The following is an 18,225-nucleotide window of genomic DNA, read 5'->3' as shown; positions in this document are numbered from 1 at the left end:
TTCCCTACAATATTAGATTGGTCCTCTTTGTTGTAGGTATTTAAAAATTAATCCTTATTCTTTTGTTTTTTTTCTTATATCTTTTGTAAATTATTTATTTCTTTTGTACTATTTTTTTAATTTGGTATTTACTGTTTTGATTTCTAAATGTTTTTCTCATCTCTTTTGTAATTTTATTTGTTTTGAATTTCATCATTCAATCCAAATTTATGATATATTATTTGTTACCCTCATTTTTTTTATTTTTTTCTTTATTGAAAGTTATTTTTCTTTTAAATTTCACCCTTCAACCAAAAAATTATTTTTTATTTTTCAAGTTAAATTTGAACTTCATTTTTTTTATTGTTTTTTTGGAGTCCTTATGCTAAATTGATTTTTCTTTTCAATTTCAATCTTCAATGAAATATAAAATTTATTTTTTATTATGATTTTGATTCTTATTTTTTTAATTTTTATTTTTCTATTTTAAATCTTTTTGTATAATTAAAATTATTTATTCAATTTTATTTTTTAATATTTAATTAATTAAGAATTAATATTTATATTTTTTTCAGATATAATATTTTGATCTCAGGCCAATATGGATTTTTGATCAAGTCGGACATAATTAATTCATTCCTTGATTTTTTATTCAACCCAAACAGTTATAGGTTTAACTGTACTAGTTTTTTCAGAAATGCATTTGTATGCGTTTGAGGTTTTTAAAGGTTATAATTTTCATACCATGTTGTTATAAAAACTTTTTTCATGTCCTTTCAATCCTAAACCATTCAATCCTTTAATTGTTTCTTTAACCAAAAATAATTAAAATTTATGATAGAGTTTGTGAAAGATTCAAATATGATAATTAATTGGCAGACGAGCTCCTCTCGTGGTATCTAAACAGAGAATTAGTTTTGGTATAAAAGCACCATTGAAAAGTATATACAACGATTAATTAATAAACTATTTCACTTTCATAGATATTCATTCAAAGTTGTACTGCCAGAATTAATTATGAGTGATTCCGTGGACATTGAACAAGTTTCTAATTTAAAAAGGTTCATAGCCAATGTATAATAAGGCATTGATCGCAAAGTCCCATTGAAAAGTTGGACCATACAATACATGGTTTTAGGAACCAATTTGAGAGTCCACCACAACAAGCCATAGGTTATGGACTGCGAGAGTTAACACCATTTAATTTAAAAATTTAAAAAAAAATCAAAATAACATCCTTTTATATATATATATATATATATATATATATATATATATATATATATATCCAGTGCCCTGCCAAAATAAAATAAAATAAAAATTATTTCCGCTTTCTTTTAGGTTATTTACGTGTTAATTTCGTATAGTACTAATCAATTAAATATTGTGTGTTTTTTACTTCATTTTGTATGATTTACATGGGAATTTCACTCAATTAAAAATAAGAAAACATCATCAAAAAATGAAAAACAAACAAATAAACTTGGAAAATCCCATAAACTTGATTTTACCTTTAAAAGTTGCAACCCATAAAATTTTGGATCCAGATTCAACTCAAAAACTCAATTATTAATAAATTTAATAGAAAAAAAACTCAAATAGGATGAAATTTGAAAATAAATTTTAAAATAAATCTGAAAAATAAATAGTAATTAAAAGAATAAAAATCAAATATAAAATATAAAAAATCATAAGGGAGTTAAATTGAAAAAAAATTATATTTTTATAGATTATTCATTTATTAAAAAATGATAAGGAGTGAAATTAAAACAAATAGTAGGCAAACCTAAAAAAAAAAAATAATAAAGTGAAAAAAAAATAAAAAATTACCTTAAAAAAAACAAGCAAACCCGAATAAACCTCCTTCATTTAATCTAGTCGCTAAAACTTATAACCTGTGAAATTTTGGATCCATGTTAAATCAATAAGTTTAATTCTTAATTAATTTAATTTTAAAAGATAAAATGAATAAAAAATATCAATAAAAAAAAATGTAAAAGCCAACAAATAGCAACAACAAAAATGATGATAAAATTTGATAGAAAAAAAACTTAAGGAAGATAAAATAAAAAAAATAAAAAATAATATCAAATAAAATAAGAAGTAATTAAAAAATAAGGACCAAGTTTAAAAGATTAAAAAAAATCATAGGGGATAAAATTGAAAATAATTTATAATCTTATACCTTATTCTAAAGTAAATAATAATAATCAAAAGTATCGGGATCAAATGTGAAGGAAAAAACAATTGAAGGGATTGTTCTGAAATTTTACAGTAGCGAACACAAAATTTGAGTAAGAAAGAGAGAGAAAAAAGAAGAAGCTATTATTACCAAACCAGCAATGATTATAATATATACACTTCCACCACTATATAAAAAAAAGTTCCGAGATTTTCCAAACAACTTCCTAAAAAATAAAGTTTGGTGGCTGGATAGCTACGTATGCTACTTGAATTACATAAAAGCTGTCCACGTATTGATATATGCCACTAATTTTTTTTAAAATAATATTAAATATATAATTTTAAAATGTTATTTTTAAATAACCTCTAAATTTATAATAAAATGATCAAAAAGCTTTCATAAGAGAGTAATGTTGTTTGTTTTGAAAAATAAGTATTGGCTAGTAACTTCTCCGGGCATGGTTTGTTTCTTAATTTGAGGTTTGCTTGGATGAAGATCAATCGTCCCTGTTTTTAAGGATTTGACGGACGATCTTCATTATAAAACCTTTTTTCATGTCTTCTTTCAAATTTAAACCATGCTTGCCATCTTAGCTATTAGTGTCATTTTATTAACGTGGTTATAGCTATTTTTTAAAGTGATTTTTGTATTGAATTATATTAACATATTTTTTTTTTATTTTTTTTAAATTATTTTTAACTTAACATATTAAAATAATTTAAAACATAAAAATGTAATTTTCATAAAAAAAAATATTAGATTTTTGTCAAACACAGTGTAAATAGTGCCTAATCCTTTGTTTGTTTGTTTGTTTTTTTAACCAAAAATAATTAAAATTGATACAAGTATTAGGATTATGATTGTGCCTGGGTTTAGAAATTTTTTTAAATAGGTTGGTGGATGCAAACATAATGGTTCATAAGAATATCAATTCCATGTCTGATGGTAGTGTTATTTCCTTACAAAATACATCATTGATACATTAATTTCGAGAAGTTACAGAGACAAAAGATAAGGTTGCACAATCCCACCCGAGAATCCAAGGTAGAACAGGCCAAGGAGACAAGCAGGCTCAAGTCATTTTCCATGCTTCCATGACTCTAGAAGCTTGGATAAAGCAACATGAGAAGAACCACCTTCACTTAGTGCAGCCTTGGCTTCGTTCTTCATAGCAAGAGCTCTTTCCCTAATCATTTTACCTTCCTTGGACTCCATTAATCCTCTAACCTTCTTCTCCACCTCATCAGCACTCACAAATCCATCTTCAGACTCATTCATTGACAAAGCAAGCTTCATTTCCTCCACTAACACTACCCTATTCAGCCTTTGCTCTGCATACAATGGCCAAGCCACCATTGGTAAACCAGCAAAGACGGCTTCAAGTGTAGAATTCCAACCACAATGAGTCACAAATCCACCTACTGAACTGTGATTCACAATTGCCACTTGTGGTGCCCATGACTTCACCACATATCCCCTCTCCTTAGTTCGTTCCAAGAAACCTTCAGGCAGCAAAGAATCCAAATCAGGCTCTCCCTGTTCTTTGATGGCTACCTTTAGATTATGAGAAGGTGGGTTCCGAACTACCCACAAGAACCTCTGACCACTGTTTTCCAACCCAGCAGCTATTTCCCATAACTGTTCCTTGGTGAATAGCCCCAGGCTACCAAAACAAAGAAACACAACACTTTGGCTTGGTTGGGAATCAAGCCAGGATAAACACTCGTGCACATCTTCGGGGCTACTCTTGCCGCTACCACCTCTTTTGTCGTCAGCTACAATCAATGGACCAATACAAGAAATTGGCGGTGTGCGATTATTAGGCACACAGAGCCCATCTGATATCGCCTTAACAACCCTGGACTCCAGCAATTCAAATGTGTTGATCATGATTCCTGATGCCTGAGGGAACTGAGTGGCAAAATCAAGAAAGTGTTGATAAGCCTGATTGTCCCGGTCAAGAAAAGGGTTTGGCAAATCAGTAGCAAGAAGAGGTGGCAAGCCAGGAATATCAAGGTAGTGATCTTTCATATCTTTGAAACTTTTGGAGGTTTTTTGGTGAAGGGTAGGGAGGTAAAGGAAAAAGGCAAGAAAACAAGCACCAGAAGTGAGGAAAAAGTAACTAGGAATGTCAAGTTCAGTGGCAACAGAGAGACCCGAGGTGCAAAAGAAGTCCATAACAAGGCCACGAATTTTATACCTTTTGGAAATGTTGAGGAGCTCTTCATGAACATGAGGTTTGCTAAGGTGAAGGACCTCCAAGGTGAGTTCTTCATGGTGGGTTATATTGGTGGATACTGGTGTAACAATGGGGAGATGATGGAAATCGATGGAAGGAACAGTGGCGGAAACAGTGGCCATGTATTTATCAGCCTTGCCTGCAACATAGGGTGATGCAGCAATGAGAATATGAATGGAGAGAGATGGTCTGTGAGTGAGTATAAGTTTTCCTAGCTCCACCATAGAAACCAAGTGGCCAATAGGTGGTGAAGGGTACAGAACCAGCGCCTCCTCCATCGCTCTCCTTGAGAGATTGAACAGAAACAAGCGCTACAAAATCTTGGGATGGGGTGAGAAGTGAGTGGACAACATATTTGTAATGTGAGAAAACAATAATTTAAAAGGTGATAAGATTAGGTTTTGAATTGTTGAACTTGCAATTAAGCCTCCCTATCTTCCTTGCAATCAAATTCTTTTTGAATTCTTTAGTGGGATCTTTCACACCTCAGCCATTATTGTGACAAGACATGATTGAAACGTGCTACAATGAATGTTTTGTCATGACTACGTTTGTAAGAAACATACAAGCAAATGGCAATTGGTGTTCGTGCCTGAACTTGTGGAAGTCGACAACATTGACATAGCTTCGTGTTGGATTTAATTAATGAATCCCTATTAACTGATGCAGTGCTACCGTTTGTTGGTGTCGCTTGTGAGAAGTAAGTTATTATTGATACGATCAATCATTCAGTATTTTGATTCCCATTGTTCTAATTGTTATATACATACGTGGTATTATATTCAAAGTTATTAAAGATGTGTTTCGATACAAGGCTATCCATGGCTTCAAGATTTATTATTTAAAAAAAAAAACTAAAACAATATTATTTTGAATTTCTTTTACAAAAAGAAAATTAAATCATGATCAAACTAACCGTGTGTTAACCAAGACAAATCCAATCTAATTTATTTTAAAACTAAACCCAGGCTAAATCCTGAATTGACAAAACACCAGTTAACATGTCTAGCTGGAACAGGTTTATCAACCCTAGTTGTAATGATGTATGAAAACACAATTTAGGTCGAAATTCTCCTGTAATTATGGGAAGAGAAGTAGCAAAATGTCGTACACCATTACATAAATTGTCAAACTTTGTTTGTGATTCAATTCAGATCCCATATGATGGCAGAAATTACACCAGAAGTTAGGTGAATGGAGAAAGCATGCTTACCAAGCATTGCCGTGCATCACTACTCTTTCTCATGTGATTGATGTTGTCGATTTTGACAGAATAAACATGGCTATCCTTCTTTCTTCTTTTTTCCTTTTGTTATAAAGGAGAAAATAGAAGTCAAGTATCCCATCCTTCAAGAAAAATTGATGGAAAATCTAAGATAAAAGGATATAAATACCACTCGAGCTCAACAGCTGTAATGACAGCCCAACTAAGCTATTCCCTTGCCATTCATGATGCCAATAATTCTTCTGTTAGAGACCCTTCGGTACTGGAAATAAAAGATTGCTCACATCATCTTGGAGGTAATCGATATGATGAGTGGTTGACTGATCATGACAGCACTTGCTCCTTTGGAATTCATTTTCGGTTTTGAAGATCTTTATATCATGATTTTATTATGGTAGTTGTTTTGTTGACTTGTAACTCGATTTATCTTGTCAAAATTCTTTGATTTTTTAAAATAGAATTGAGTTTAATAAATATATTTTTTTCTTCCTTATGCTTTTTATTGCAATTTAAATAATAAAAAAAAAAAACAATGTCCCTCCCCTTAAAGAAAACACCAGTTAAACAAATTTAGCATTTTCACTCATGGGTTAATTGAATTTCTTACAGGGTATTCTAATTGATTGATTTTGTCGCGTTGCTGAATTTTGTCTTGACATCAGTTTAGTGGATTCCAGCCTCTAAATATATAAAATAATAAATTATAATTATCAATTTATCACAATCTTCGTTTCAAGATTCTTGGCTGGCTATGATTTGTTTGAATTATTTATTGAAGTGGGCACCTGGCAAAGACAACATGATCACACTAACCCCACAAGTAAAACGACGTGAACAAGCTGAAGGCACGTTTCCATGACTGGACAAGTTTGGACACTGCCACCCGAGAAGCATCACCCTCCATCAATGCAGCCTCGGCTGCATTTCTCACAGCAAGAGCTCGGTACCAAACCAACTTACCTTTCTCTGACTCCATCTACCCTCTAACTCGCTCCTCGAACCTTGCTAAACCTACAAACCCGTCATCCGCTTCGTTTATTGGCAAAGCAAGTTTCATTTCTTCCGATTCAACAATAAGGTTGCTGGGTACAGGAGTGATGAGCATGTGAATAGATAGGGAAGGTTTCTGTGTACAGAAGTGATGAGAATGTGAATAGATAGGGAAGGTCGCTGGGTCAATAACAGTTTGCCTAGCTCCACCATAGATATCAACTGGCCAATCGGAGAGGCGTGGCCTCTTCTGTGGCTCCTTGTGGCCTTTCCTATGGCTGTCTATTTTAATAGGACAAAAAAGAGAGGCTAGAAGCAGCATCTTGGCATGGCATAGGGATAGATACGTGCGGTTCCACCCAAGATTTTCAATGATATGTTTAGATATTAAATAATTGATGTCAAGTCTTTCACCTTGGTTTCTCATACTAGGCGAAGACAATACTGAAGTAGCAAACAACCATCGAAACCAAACCTAAAATTCCTAAATCTAGACAAAATTAAGGCCAGAGTACATCAGAAATCTAAGCCCTAAACAGTAGTCAGCACTAACGTCAGATTCCATGGTTGTTTGTAGGCACAAGATATCTTCTACATTTTCACCAAAGGAAGCCAATAGAATTTATTTATCTTTCCTTGACAAGTAGTTACCAGGACAATCGGTAGAAAAAACAGGGGCAGGGAGTGGGAAAGGAAGGGAGGACCACAAGATTTCAGACTTCAGAGTCCCATCATGAAAACAAACTTTTGTTTCTTCAACTTGCAATGTGTCCATGTCTATCTTTAAAAAAATTTCATGAAAACGTCCAAGCTTTTGTTAAATCAACTTTAAACTGCTTAAGATTAGTTTGGATTCACAGCAATTTTATATTCAACAAAATCAGAGCCCATAATGTCCTACGACATCAGACAATGAAGTATTATCTAGATCACAACAAAGCATCTTTCACTAAAAACAGATAGTTTCTCAGATTATATTACGAATATCCCTGCTCCACAAGTTTTTCACCACTGATTTTTACACAGAAATCAGTGCCTTAATAATGGAAATCAACATCAAACTGTATGCCTAAGTTCACCAATTAGAATGAAAGAGCATCGCAATTCTATAACATTCTTGAAATCATACTGTCATAAAGTATCCACGGAAAGTAGGCAGCTCCGCTGAACTTTTGCAGAACCAAATCTCCAGTTCCACTTCGGTCTTGGTTTGAAGAGTAGACTGCAATACGAAAACCCTCACTTATTTCTTATTCAGTATAAACAAGAATCAAAATCATGCACCTTGCAGAGGATAACAAGATAACAGTTCACTACCTGAGGGACTATGAAATACTTCTTACATATTGATCAAGAGAAGTGTTGAACAACTCACACCTATAGAAAGTAAAAACAAATTCATTTAGTTAAAAACAATCATCCAGCTATTACTATTAGAAGAAAAACTAATCAAATTCAGTACAAGCAGTTGTCAGCAGAGGATAGAAGAAAACACATGAATACATGTATGCATGTGTGTATATACGTGTGTGGATTACTTTGGAGTTACACAGGGCCGGACATTAACTATTAGTAATTTATAAAAAACAAAAACAAAATAACTGTGCTTTTATGCAGAGATGCGAACTGAATCTGTCAATCATCTACCATTGAACTTTGCATTGTGCACTAGCAGTTCAGAATTGGTGAATGGGGAGCTATGGGATCCTCCAAGGTCCATAAAAGGTAAAGCTGAATGCATAGGGCGTAGAGTTATTGCTTTTGTGTACACAAAACAAAGTACAGGTTATATCCCATTAACACTTTTTTAGGTTGGGAACAGAACATAAGTACACGAAGAAGAATTTTTCAGCATAACTCCTTGAAGGATACACAGAAAAGGAATATTTTTCTTATTTCGTGACAATCTTTTGTCAGTGAGGATAAATTCAGCTACACTGATTGTTCATCCTTAATGTACTACAGGTAGTGTTACCCTGCATGCAGCTTTATTACAAAGTAGGGTTTTGCATTACCTGATAGGGGCTCCAGGAGTGTAGATTGGATTCTTGACTACATATTCAACATACAAGTTATAAATATACTTCAAGGATTCCCGTAGATCACCAGTTTTGGGGTGAGTAATCAGGATAATCTGCACAAACCTAATGCTGATTAAAAAGTATAACAATTGAACAAAATACAAGAACTTGGAGCTGCTACGGAATTAGATCTTGCATAATCAAACTGCTTTCAAGAATGAGGCCATTAAACTGCAATGGTAAAATGGGATGTCCAAGAACTACATTCCTCAACCAATCAGACAGCCAACTGAACTATGTGGATTTTATTCATACTACTTTTTGAAAGCTTTAATTAGAACTGGAATTCAAGAAGAATTAAGAGTTACTCATCAGACATGACACTTGTACAAGTCTGCTATTCATGGCATTGTTTGAAAAGTTAATTACAACTGGATATTAATCAGAATTAAGAGTTGCTGATCAAACATAACAGTAATAAAATCCAGCTATGAGAAAAACAAGTCACTGCAAGTTCTGAGAGGTAAATCAAAATCATTTAAGCACATCCCAATTTCTTATAAATATGTACACCAGTTTGTAACTGATTTATGGGCAAGTTCTATGATATCTCAAACAAAATTATAAGCTTCTAAAGTTGAACAAATTAAATGAAGCATTTCCACAACATCAACCGCCATACTGGAAACCATATCACATCACTTTGGCAACATTGCAATGTTTAAGGGATAGAATACATATCAGGTATCCAATCAAACTGAAAGACGAGATTGAGCCTTTGATAAAATCAAGAATAACTTGAGTTTTACAGTGGCATCATGAGTGACATGAGAACTTCTCTAACATAATTGACTTCTCATTCCATTGTCCACTTAGCAAGACTTCCAATTACAATATTTAGCAGGAAACCCTGCTAATGGACTCAATTTTCACCAAAACCTCTTCCCAAAAACTGAAATTGCATGATCTCAAACTAACAATCAAGCACTCAACAAAAATGTAAAGCAAATGAATGCTTAAAATAATTGAAATTCACACACATTAAAGCATATAAAGTACAAAAATCTGACCTTTATCCCAGAAGGAGTTTCCATGAAACTAAGCTTGTATGTATTTGTACGAAAACTGTGAAACGAACAACCTTGTCCTGGTAACTGAGGCACCCCAAGGTTTCCTTTATCCATACTGCTCACCGAACAAAGAATTAAAAAGTAATAATAATGATAAAATCAACACAATCTCAAATGCTACAAATAAGTCCCTAAAATATCACTCTCAACTATCTAAGTTGAATCAAAATTAAGCAATTAATCCGTTCTGCACTTCACAACCACTCACTAAAATCATACTCAATAAACATTTTATGATCCAAAAAATGAATCTTCACCCAAAATCACAACTACTGAGCATCAAAAGGAGCATGCAAATGTTACATATCCTCATGATTAACAATCACAGTACTCAAACATTCTCTAAGATCATCCTTAATTACAAGCAATGGACTCTAAAAAATAATCTTTACACAGGTCAGCTCCCAATGCTAAAAAGAACATTCAAACATTACATATACTAAAAATCAACAGCCCCATTTCACAATCATGCACTAGTGTGTTTGGGAGTGTGGTTGCGATTGTTTTTCACTCAGAAATGCATTAAAATAATGTTTTTTATTTAAAAAAAAAATATTTTTGATATCAGCGCATCAAAACAATCCAAAAACACTATAAAAATATTAATTTTAAGCAAAAAAAAAAATCAAATTTTTTGGGAACGCTGGTTGGACCACGTTCCCAAACGGTCCCATATCCTCTACGAATCTCAAAATTGAATCTTTACTCAAAATTTCCCCTTATCCAGTATCAGAAAGAGCATCTCATATGTTACTTGTCCTATAGAACAACAACCCATTTCACAACCATGAACCAAAATCACATTCCTTAATGATTCATGGTTCTCAAAACTGAATACTCACTTAAGCACCACAACCATTCAAATTTATATATATATATATATATTTATATATATATATTTATATATAAAAGAGAGCACATAAATATTGCAATACCATTCTATGATTTTAAAAAATCAACACAATCTCAAATGCTACAAATAAACAACATCCTTATAATATCACTCATAAATAATCAGCAACTGAATCCAAAATCGAATCTTTACTTAGAATCACAACCACTCAGTATCAAAAGAAGCATCCAGATATTACATAGCCTAATGATGAACCATCCCAATTCTCAAACAGTCACAAAGATCACATTAAATCAGCATTCCATGATTCTCAAAATTGAATTTAATGCAAAATCACAACCAGCCAAGTAGCATAAGAAGAGAGCATCCCAGATGTTACATCTCCTAAAGAAGAACTAACCACTTCGCAACCATGCACTAAAATCACATTCAATCACCACTCCATGATTCTAAAAATCGAAAACTTACTCGAAATTAAATCTACTCAGTAACAAAGATAAATAAATAAAACCTTGTGGGACCATATTTAATTACCATTCTAAGTTCCCAAAATTTGAACCATTAATCAAAATTCAGCAATCCAGTAACAAAGCAGCAAGAAAAGTTACACAGCATTAGAGAAATTAGGAAAAAAAACCTTGTGGGATCCATCTTGGCAGTCAAGGATTTGAGAGAGAAGAGCAAACCAAACATGAGCTTGTGGTCTTGCTGAGCATTAAGAGTGTGAAGTGGGCGATTCCATTCTCTATATAGAAAACAAACGCCGTTCCTGTTAAATACGTACATCATGTGTGCATTGTTCCCTGATGCAGTTGGTGCTGGTGGTGATGGACTTATGTCTGACCCTCCAAAAAACTGCATCTTGTTGGGATTTCAACGATGAATCTCACTGACCCTGATCGAAGAAATGAAGTTTAAGATACCGAGAGACAACAGTTACCAGAGAAATTTGTAGATCGTTGAGGTTGCCTGGAGAAGAAACAGGGTGCGAGTGGAAGGGTGGAGGAAGAAAGCTTTCTAGTTTTTTGGGCTGTGGAGATTTGGGAGCTTCAAACGACCTGTCGTGGACGCCTTTATTTTATTTTATTTTATTTTATTTTATTTTAAAACCATCCTACTTGGAAAGGAAAATGTTGCGTGTTGTTCAGTTAGTTAACTTAATATTTTTTGTTTTTTTTTTCAATAATATGATGATAAATTCTATCAAGATCTCATGTAATGTTGTTTTTCATTATTTTCAAAGTGAGGCAAGTTTTTAATTTTTAATAATAAAAATACAGAATTTAATTTTGCTAGGTTTCATAGTTGGTGATATCTTCATCTAACGAAATGCACTTTGATATTTGGATTTAAAAAGAAAAGAAAAAAGATTATATGAACCAAGATTGAAGGTTTGATTAAAATTATAGTTCCACAAGCATCTCTTAGATTGATATGCTGTAGTGTAATTAAATAAGATTTTAAAATGATTTGCTTATTAAAATGCATGTATCTATTGTTTTTCTACATAAATCCATTTTATAGATGACTGGATGCGGTCCCTTTATTATTTTTATTATTATCTGTGTAGCATCTAATGCTCTATTATCCAGACTCGCATGATTATACACTGCCGTTTCCAGACAGCATACAAGGAATAGGATATGATGGAAGATTTTCTGGAAATTGATCAACAAAAATCTAAGATGTAGGATTTTAGAAATAATAAACTAGGATGTGGATATATTGGGGATTTTCATATATTTTAGAAGAACGATTGAGTTGTTTAACAATTAACCCTGACGGTCATATTCAAAACACACACATCACCTTGCCTAATTCCAATCTCCTGCTAAACTCATTACATAAGGAGAGACGAAGGAAGTCATTATCCCTTGCAGGAAATGAGAACTGACGCCACACGAGTGAAACCAGTCAAGGTTTTAGACGTTGTACAGACGAGACGCGGCAGTTTTCTGCGTTTAACAATTAACCCTGACGGTCATATTCAAAACACACACATCACCTTGCCTAATTCCAATCTCCTGCTAAACTCATTACATAAGGAGAGACGAAGGAAGTCATTATCCCTTGCAGGAAATGAGAACTGACGCCACACGAGTGAAACCAGTCAAGGTTTTAGACATTGTACAGACGCGGCAGTTTTCTGCTATAACACCACCCGACAACACAACCGTCAACCTCTTCATTTTAGCTCAGAATTTTTAAGCAAGGAAACAAAAAAACACAACAACAATCATCATTCAGGGAACAAAATCTAACTGTTATGTTCTTTACAGCACATTCCCCATTACCAAAACACAAGCTCAGTACTCCCATTTCCTCATCTCCATCCCATCAGGAGGGCTTCCTTCCACCTTCTTCGTACCCACTTCTTTCCAGTTCGTCGACAGCACCGTGCCGTTGGACTCCACCTTTTGTTGTTAAACAGGAAGCACAGCAAATATTAGGCAGCTTTTTCCATCACTCTTGAATGATTGCATAACACTTCATAAACAATTATAGTGTGTTCAAAGGCCTTACAAAAGATTTTTTCATGGCTCTTCTTGTGTCTTCATCAGCATCTTGATAAATTTCTCGGAAAAATTTGTTCAAAGCTGCATCCCCATCTAGCTTCTCTTCTTTCTCCTGATATCCATAAAATTATCTCAACCTTCGATTCTCTACATCTTTTGTAAAAACATGAACACAAAACACGAGTACAGAATCAGTAAATGTTACTTACCTCCTTCTTTACTTGAGCTTCAAGCTTGTCCCAATCAACTCGTTTTGGTTTTGATGAGGAATAGGTAGGCTTTTGAACAATTTCTGCACCATACATCATGAAAAGCAAATTTATCAAAGAGAGATGTAAAGCAATGCTAGCAAGGATAATGCAGCATGCACACATTCAAGCTACTAGCAGTAGGCTTAAGGGATCCCTGATCCCACCAACATACAATTCTAGCGCACACAGTTCCAAAACAACCCCTGAACCCTGAGAAATGCATCTCATCTTACAAGGCATATTCCTGGAACAATTCATTGATTCTCTTGAAGTTAGTTACACAAGTTAATTTCAAGATCAATTACAAGGATTTCACCTATACTTGGCATAGAAAAATTAATAAACTAAGTAATGAACAAAGCTAGCTGAGAAAATGGAATAGATTAAAACTCACAATTCATAACAAATTATCCTTGATCGTGCAAGATGAAAACATGCATGATACAATGCCTTGAAAACAACAAATAACAAGAGCAAGAGGGTTAAAGAAAACATTTTACAAGAATGGATTCCACAATCAGTTCGACCTCCAGTTCATATTAGTAAATAGTTGTATTTTAATTGTATTTAACATAGCTGACGATACATTAATGTATTGCTAGCAATTTGACATACCAGAGGATACAGCAATCCTTTGTACTACTGCTGTCTGCTTGTTGTATTCAAGAGATGCCCAGTGCAGACCTAGTTCAGCTTTTGCAAGTCGAAATTCAACTTTGGTGGACAGGATGTCATACTTGCACTTGTCGGGTATTATCTGTTTGCATAAAATTTGCCTCCACAATGAGTAGCCAAGAAATAAAGAGTAGAGGAAGGTTGCCCCTATGGTATTACAGGGGAAAAGACTCAGAATGAAAGTAGTACTAGATGCTAATTATTTTAGATAACCCTCCATTCCTCTCAAGTCAAACAAGCAAATGCTAAACGATCTAAAAATTACAGCCTGCTCAAACAAGCGATAGATTCCAAAATGTGAATCTCAATTAATACCTTCCCAAATAAGCGAGTTTGAAAATGATATCCATCTTCACCAGGAACCTCAATCCTAACACTTAGCTGCAAAGCAATCAGCATGCTTTAAAAGTTATAAATTCAGCTCCTTGTATCCAGGAAAATGAACAAAGAAATAGAGTTCTGATTGAAGTGCATACAATCTGTTCACCAAAATCAACAGTAACACTGTCGGCTGGTATGCCCTTTGCAAATATAGTCACAACCACCTCTTCTGGCTTTTGGTAGAATTCATGCCTGTACAACACCGAAGATCAATTGCATAATTCATTTGAGAAAAAAAAACATTAAATTACTAGTATTCATTAAAATGAGAAACAATACTAAGAAGTTTTAAGATATAAGCAATCCTTCACCAGCATTGCCAAATTTAATGTCACCGGAACAAATTTTGAAAATCACAAACCATGGGATTGAAGGTGCCTGCAAAAGATACACAAGCACAAATTTGTGCTAACCTGTACTTTGGCTTGGAAGGTATTACCATTGGAGCCTGACTAGAAGTGTCTTCTGGCTCGACATCTTTTATGGAAACAGTGTTAACTGGGGCATCCGCTGCATGATTTTTCAACTCACCAGTTTCCTCTGAAAGTACATAAGAATCCGTTTATGAGATCATGATAAAGTGACAATGTTTCTAAAAACACAACAATACTGCCCTAAACTATTTTGTTTCAATTCATAAAATATGAATAAATGGACCAAGTATTCACACTGATACTGGAAAAGGAGAACTACATACTTGCAATGCACTCATCACATTCTTTGATCAAGTTAGTGAATCTAGGCTCTCCTGGTGCCAAAGACGCGCCTGCTCCCAATGCTGCCTTAGCTGTCTGATATTCCTCAAGTTTCATACATGCAATACTGCAACAGAGAGAGTGCCATCGGAAAATCAGTCAGAAAATTCAGCAAGCACAACCAGACCATTCATGAGAAGAAAGGTAAAAATGCACCACCTCAAACACGTGAAGTGAAACCTAGGGCCCCAAGTTTAAATACAGGTCAACAAACTTGAACATAACAGAGCTGTGTCTAGAATGAAAACCTATGCAGCCTTTTAAAGAAGTTTTCCTGTAAAAAGCATTGCTTCCAATATTTTGTTCACCCTATCAGAACCCAAAATATGTAGTAAAAATTCCAATCTACCTGCTTGTCAAGTGAATTTTATAATTTTTCACCCCACACGTTACCCAATGAAGAATGTGTGCAAGCACACTAATCTCCAGAAAACAAAAGGAAAAAATAAAAAACAATACCTAATGATACTCCCAGAAAGCAAAACACTAGCAGATAAAGAGTACCATAATCACCATCCTCAAGTTCAAACTTGCTCCAAAGGGATTGCAAGCGCAAAAGTTTTACATTGCACTGACAATGATCACTTTGACTCATAACCTACTTCTAAAAGCAAAACTAAAATTCTATAGATAAAAGTTAATGAAGGTCAAAATAACACAGGAGCGAGGAAAACATCACATGGTTAGAGGAAAACTGAACAGCATAAATAGGAAAGAAATCTGATGCTGGTACATTGAAAATCAAACTGAAAAAGAACCATGAAGCAATGAAGATATGCTAAAATATGCTCCATGATTCATTTGTTGAGTTCATTCACCAAAATAGAGGTATAAATAGCATTCCATTTAATATTTGGATACACAAACCCAATCTCGAACATATAGTTCTTTGTCTCATCCCAAAGTCACAGTAATCAGTTGCAGCACTAGTTATGCCTAGACATGGGGCCACTGTAATAAGGTTTCCCTGGTGATGCCAAAGAAACTATCAGGTGAATGCCAGGTTTTGTGGATAGTAATGATTATGATGGTAAAATGTGCATGAGATCATCTTTATAGCTATGGCGAAAATGAAAATGTCTTTGAGCCATCACATATACCAATACATCTCCCCCCTTTATCGGAATATAACTTTAATAATCAAACATCTCCCAGAAAGCAAAACACTAGCAGATAAAAAGGAGAACCAGAATCACCATCCTCAAGTTCAAACTTGCTCCAAAGGGATTGCAAGCGCAAAAGTTTTACATTGCACTGACAATGATCACTTTGACTCATAACCTACTTCTAAAAGCAAAACTAAAATTCTATAGATAAAAGTTAATGAAGGTCAAAATAACACAGGAGCGAGGAAAACATCACATGGTTAGAGGAAAACTGAACAGCATAAATAGGAAAGAAATCTGATGCTGGTACATTGAAAATCAAACTGAAAAAGAACCATGAAGCAATGAAGATATGCTAAAATATGCTCCATGATTCATTTGTTGAGTTCATTCACCAAAATAGAGGTATAAATAGCATTCCATTTAATATTTGGATACACAAACCCAATCTCGAACATATAGTTCTTTGTCTCATCCCAAAGTCACAGTAATCAGTTGCAGCACTAGTTATGCCTAGACATGGGGCCACTGTAATAAGGTTTCCCTGGTGATGCCAAAGAAACTATCAAGTGAATGCCAGGTTTAGTGGATAGTAATGATTATGATGGTAAAACGTGCATGAGATTATCTTTATAGCTATGGCGAAAATGATAATGTCTTTGAGCCATCACATATACCAAAACATCTCCCCCCTTTATCGGAAAATAACTTTAATAATCAAACAGAAATCGATACAGAATCATCCATTCACGTTTGCAATCTCGTTTTTATTACTACAAGAACACAACTTTTCTTTAGAATCATCATGAACCCACATTTCACATAAAAGAACACACCAATCACACAGTCAAACCACTACAAACTCCACTTACAATCCCATTAATACCCTAGACACACATTCATCAACTCAAAAACCGTAAAAAGAAAAAAAAAAAAAAAGCGAGCTTACCCTTTTTCCGCAAGTAAGCTTTTGCCAAGGAAGCATCCAACGCAATTGCTCTGCTAGCATCCGCAACAGCCTCTACAAACAAAAACTCAGTCTCTCATTAATAAAATCACAAAATCAAACAAATCTGCATAAAATTCACAATTATAACCTAATTAAAAATATTAATCTTCTAAAATCAGCTCTTCTTTTACAAAAAAAAAAAAAGATTAAAAAGAATCGGAGTTCTGTCGCAATTAATAACTAAATACGATAAAAAAAATAAAAGTAAAACAGAGAGCAAAACTGAGATAGAGCGAGAAATAACTGAACAACTAAAAAGAAGAGAGAAATTGTCCAGTTAGTGCTACGGTTAGGTTACCGGTGAAATTGTTGAGTTTGATATTGGCTTGCGCGCGGTCGGCGAAGAGGTCAGGATTGGTAGGGTTAAGCGCGATGGCTTGCGTGTAGAGATCTACGGCTAGCTCGAAGTGGTCATCGATGAACGCTTCTTTCGCTTTCTTCTCCAGATCCGCCATTGATTCTTTTCAAAAACCAAGAAATACAGAAGCCGGAGACGGGGACGGAATGGAAGGACCTAGAACGCAGAAAGAGAGAGGGGAAGAACAGGAGAGGATATGATTGACTTGAGCTGCTGCTGCTCCTAAAGTCTGCTCACCGCACTTTTTTTCATATGCTTGTGGACTATACTATATTATTGATATTAATATTATTATTATTAGAATACCAAATATACCCCTAAACTATCGCAAACAATAGTTATAAAATCCGATTTCGAGTATAATAGCATGAAAGTTTTCTCCATAGCGAAATTAAAATAATATATGAATTTGTATATTTTTTTGTTGATATTAATAAAGTTAGAATTAGTTTATGTAATAATTTGCATGTTTGTATATGTTGTATTTTTCTTACTCATATGTTCTGTTTGTCTAATAATAAAAGAGAATGTAAAAAAAATCTTTTAATATTT

General features: G+C 34.0%; 3 protein-coding genes and 1 long non-coding RNA gene across 7 annotated transcripts in view; 1 reads left to right on the top strand and 3 right to left on the bottom strand.

The window, feature by feature from the left end:
- Positions 1-4,846, bottom strand: part of LOC105140790 (UDP-glycosyltransferase 88A1-like) — a 24,599-nt gene extending 19,753 nt beyond the window's left edge. The window contains exon 1 of one of the 2 annotated variants that reach the window (XM_011047766.1): positions 3,719-4,846. In XM_011047766.1, coding sequence (XP_011046068.1) covers positions 3,719-4,681 — 963 coding nt within the window. In that variant the 5' untranslated portion in view covers positions 4,682-4,846. Of the gene's footprint in view, positions 1-3,063 lie in introns of those variants that run through there. The other variant, XM_011047765.1, reaches the window with a different exon arrangement.
- Positions 4,847-6,185: 1,339 nt separating this feature from the next.
- Positions 6,186-7,711, top strand: LOC105140782 (uncharacterized). The gene is made up of 2 exons (XR_845237.1): positions 6,186-6,750; positions 6,795-7,711. It is a non-coding gene; the product is annotated as an uncharacterized LOC105140782 (long non-coding RNA).
- Positions 7,544-11,687, bottom strand: LOC105140783 (SNARE-like superfamily protein). Of its 3 annotated transcripts, none has more exons than XM_011047762.1 (6): positions 11,592-11,684; positions 11,260-11,517; positions 9,710-9,824; positions 8,634-8,752; positions 7,936-7,995; positions 7,544-7,840 (listed from the first exon to the last, which is right to left on the bottom strand). In XM_011047762.1, the coding sequence occupies exons 2-5, from the start codon at positions 11,481-11,483 to the stop codon at positions 7,944-7,946; spliced, it is 510 nt and encodes a 169-aa protein (XP_011046064.1). In that variant the 5' UTR covers positions 11,484-11,517; positions 11,592-11,684; the 3' UTR covers positions 7,544-7,840; positions 7,936-7,943. The 3 variants fall into 3 exon arrangements, 2 of the variants coding, with proteins under 2 accessions (XP_011046064.1, XP_011046063.1); XR_845238.1 differs by having other exon boundaries at positions 7,563-7,748; positions 7,792-7,840; positions 11,260-11,687; XM_011047761.1 differs by having other exon boundaries at positions 11,260-11,687.
- A 1,034-nt stretch (positions 11,688-12,721) lies between these two features.
- On the bottom strand, positions 12,722-17,930 carry LOC105140781 (protein SGT1 homolog). The gene is made up of 10 exons (XM_011047759.1): positions 17,614-17,930; positions 17,259-17,327; positions 15,143-15,268; positions 14,859-14,985; positions 14,541-14,637; positions 14,380-14,445; positions 14,005-14,146; positions 13,348-13,430; positions 13,146-13,250; positions 12,722-13,036 (listed from the first exon to the last, which is right to left on the bottom strand). The coding sequence occupies exons 1-10, from the start codon at positions 17,768-17,770 to the stop codon at positions 12,929-12,931; spliced, it is 1,080 nt and encodes a 359-aa protein (XP_011046061.1). The 5' UTR covers positions 17,771-17,930; the 3' UTR covers positions 12,722-12,928.
- Between the last annotated feature and the right edge of the window lie 295 nt (positions 17,931-18,225).

Source organism: Populus euphratica, unplaced genomic scaffold (genome assembly GCF_000495115.2).
Source record: "Populus euphratica unplaced genomic scaffold, PopEup_1.0 scaffold109.1, whole genome shotgun sequence".
NCBI lineage: Eukaryota > Viridiplantae > Streptophyta > Magnoliopsida > Malpighiales > Salicaceae > Populus > Populus euphratica.
Note: the sequence above shows the minus strand (reverse complement) of the source record. Positions and strands in the feature narration are given on the sequence as shown.

Bases quoted from the DNA above. Each gene is read 5' to 3' on its own strand.
- LOC105140783 (XM_011047761.1), bottom strand. From the start codon at position 11,483: ATGCAGTTTTTTGGAGGGTCAGACATAAGTCCATCACCACCAGCACCA. The intron at 9,825-11,259 runs GTTTTTTTTCCT...TTCGGTGAGCAG, and splicing joins GCCAAGATGGATCCCACAAG to TATGGATAAAGGAAACCTTG. The intron at 8,753-9,709 runs GTCAGATTTTTG...AGGTTTGTGCAG, and splicing joins AAACTCCTTCTGGGATAAAG to ATTATCCTGATTACTCACCC.
- LOC105140781 (XM_011047759.1), bottom strand. From the start codon at position 17,770: ATGGCGGATCTGGAGAAGAAAGCGAAAGAAGCGTTCATCGATGACCAC. The intron at 17,328-17,613 runs GTAACCTAACCG...TTTTGTTTGTAG, and splicing joins CAAACTCAACAATTTCACCG to AGGCTGTTGCGGATGCTAGC. The intron at 14,638-14,858 runs GTTAGCACAAAT...GGTGTTGTACAG, and splicing joins CCTTCCAAGCCAAAGTACAG to GCATGAATTCTACCAAAAGC.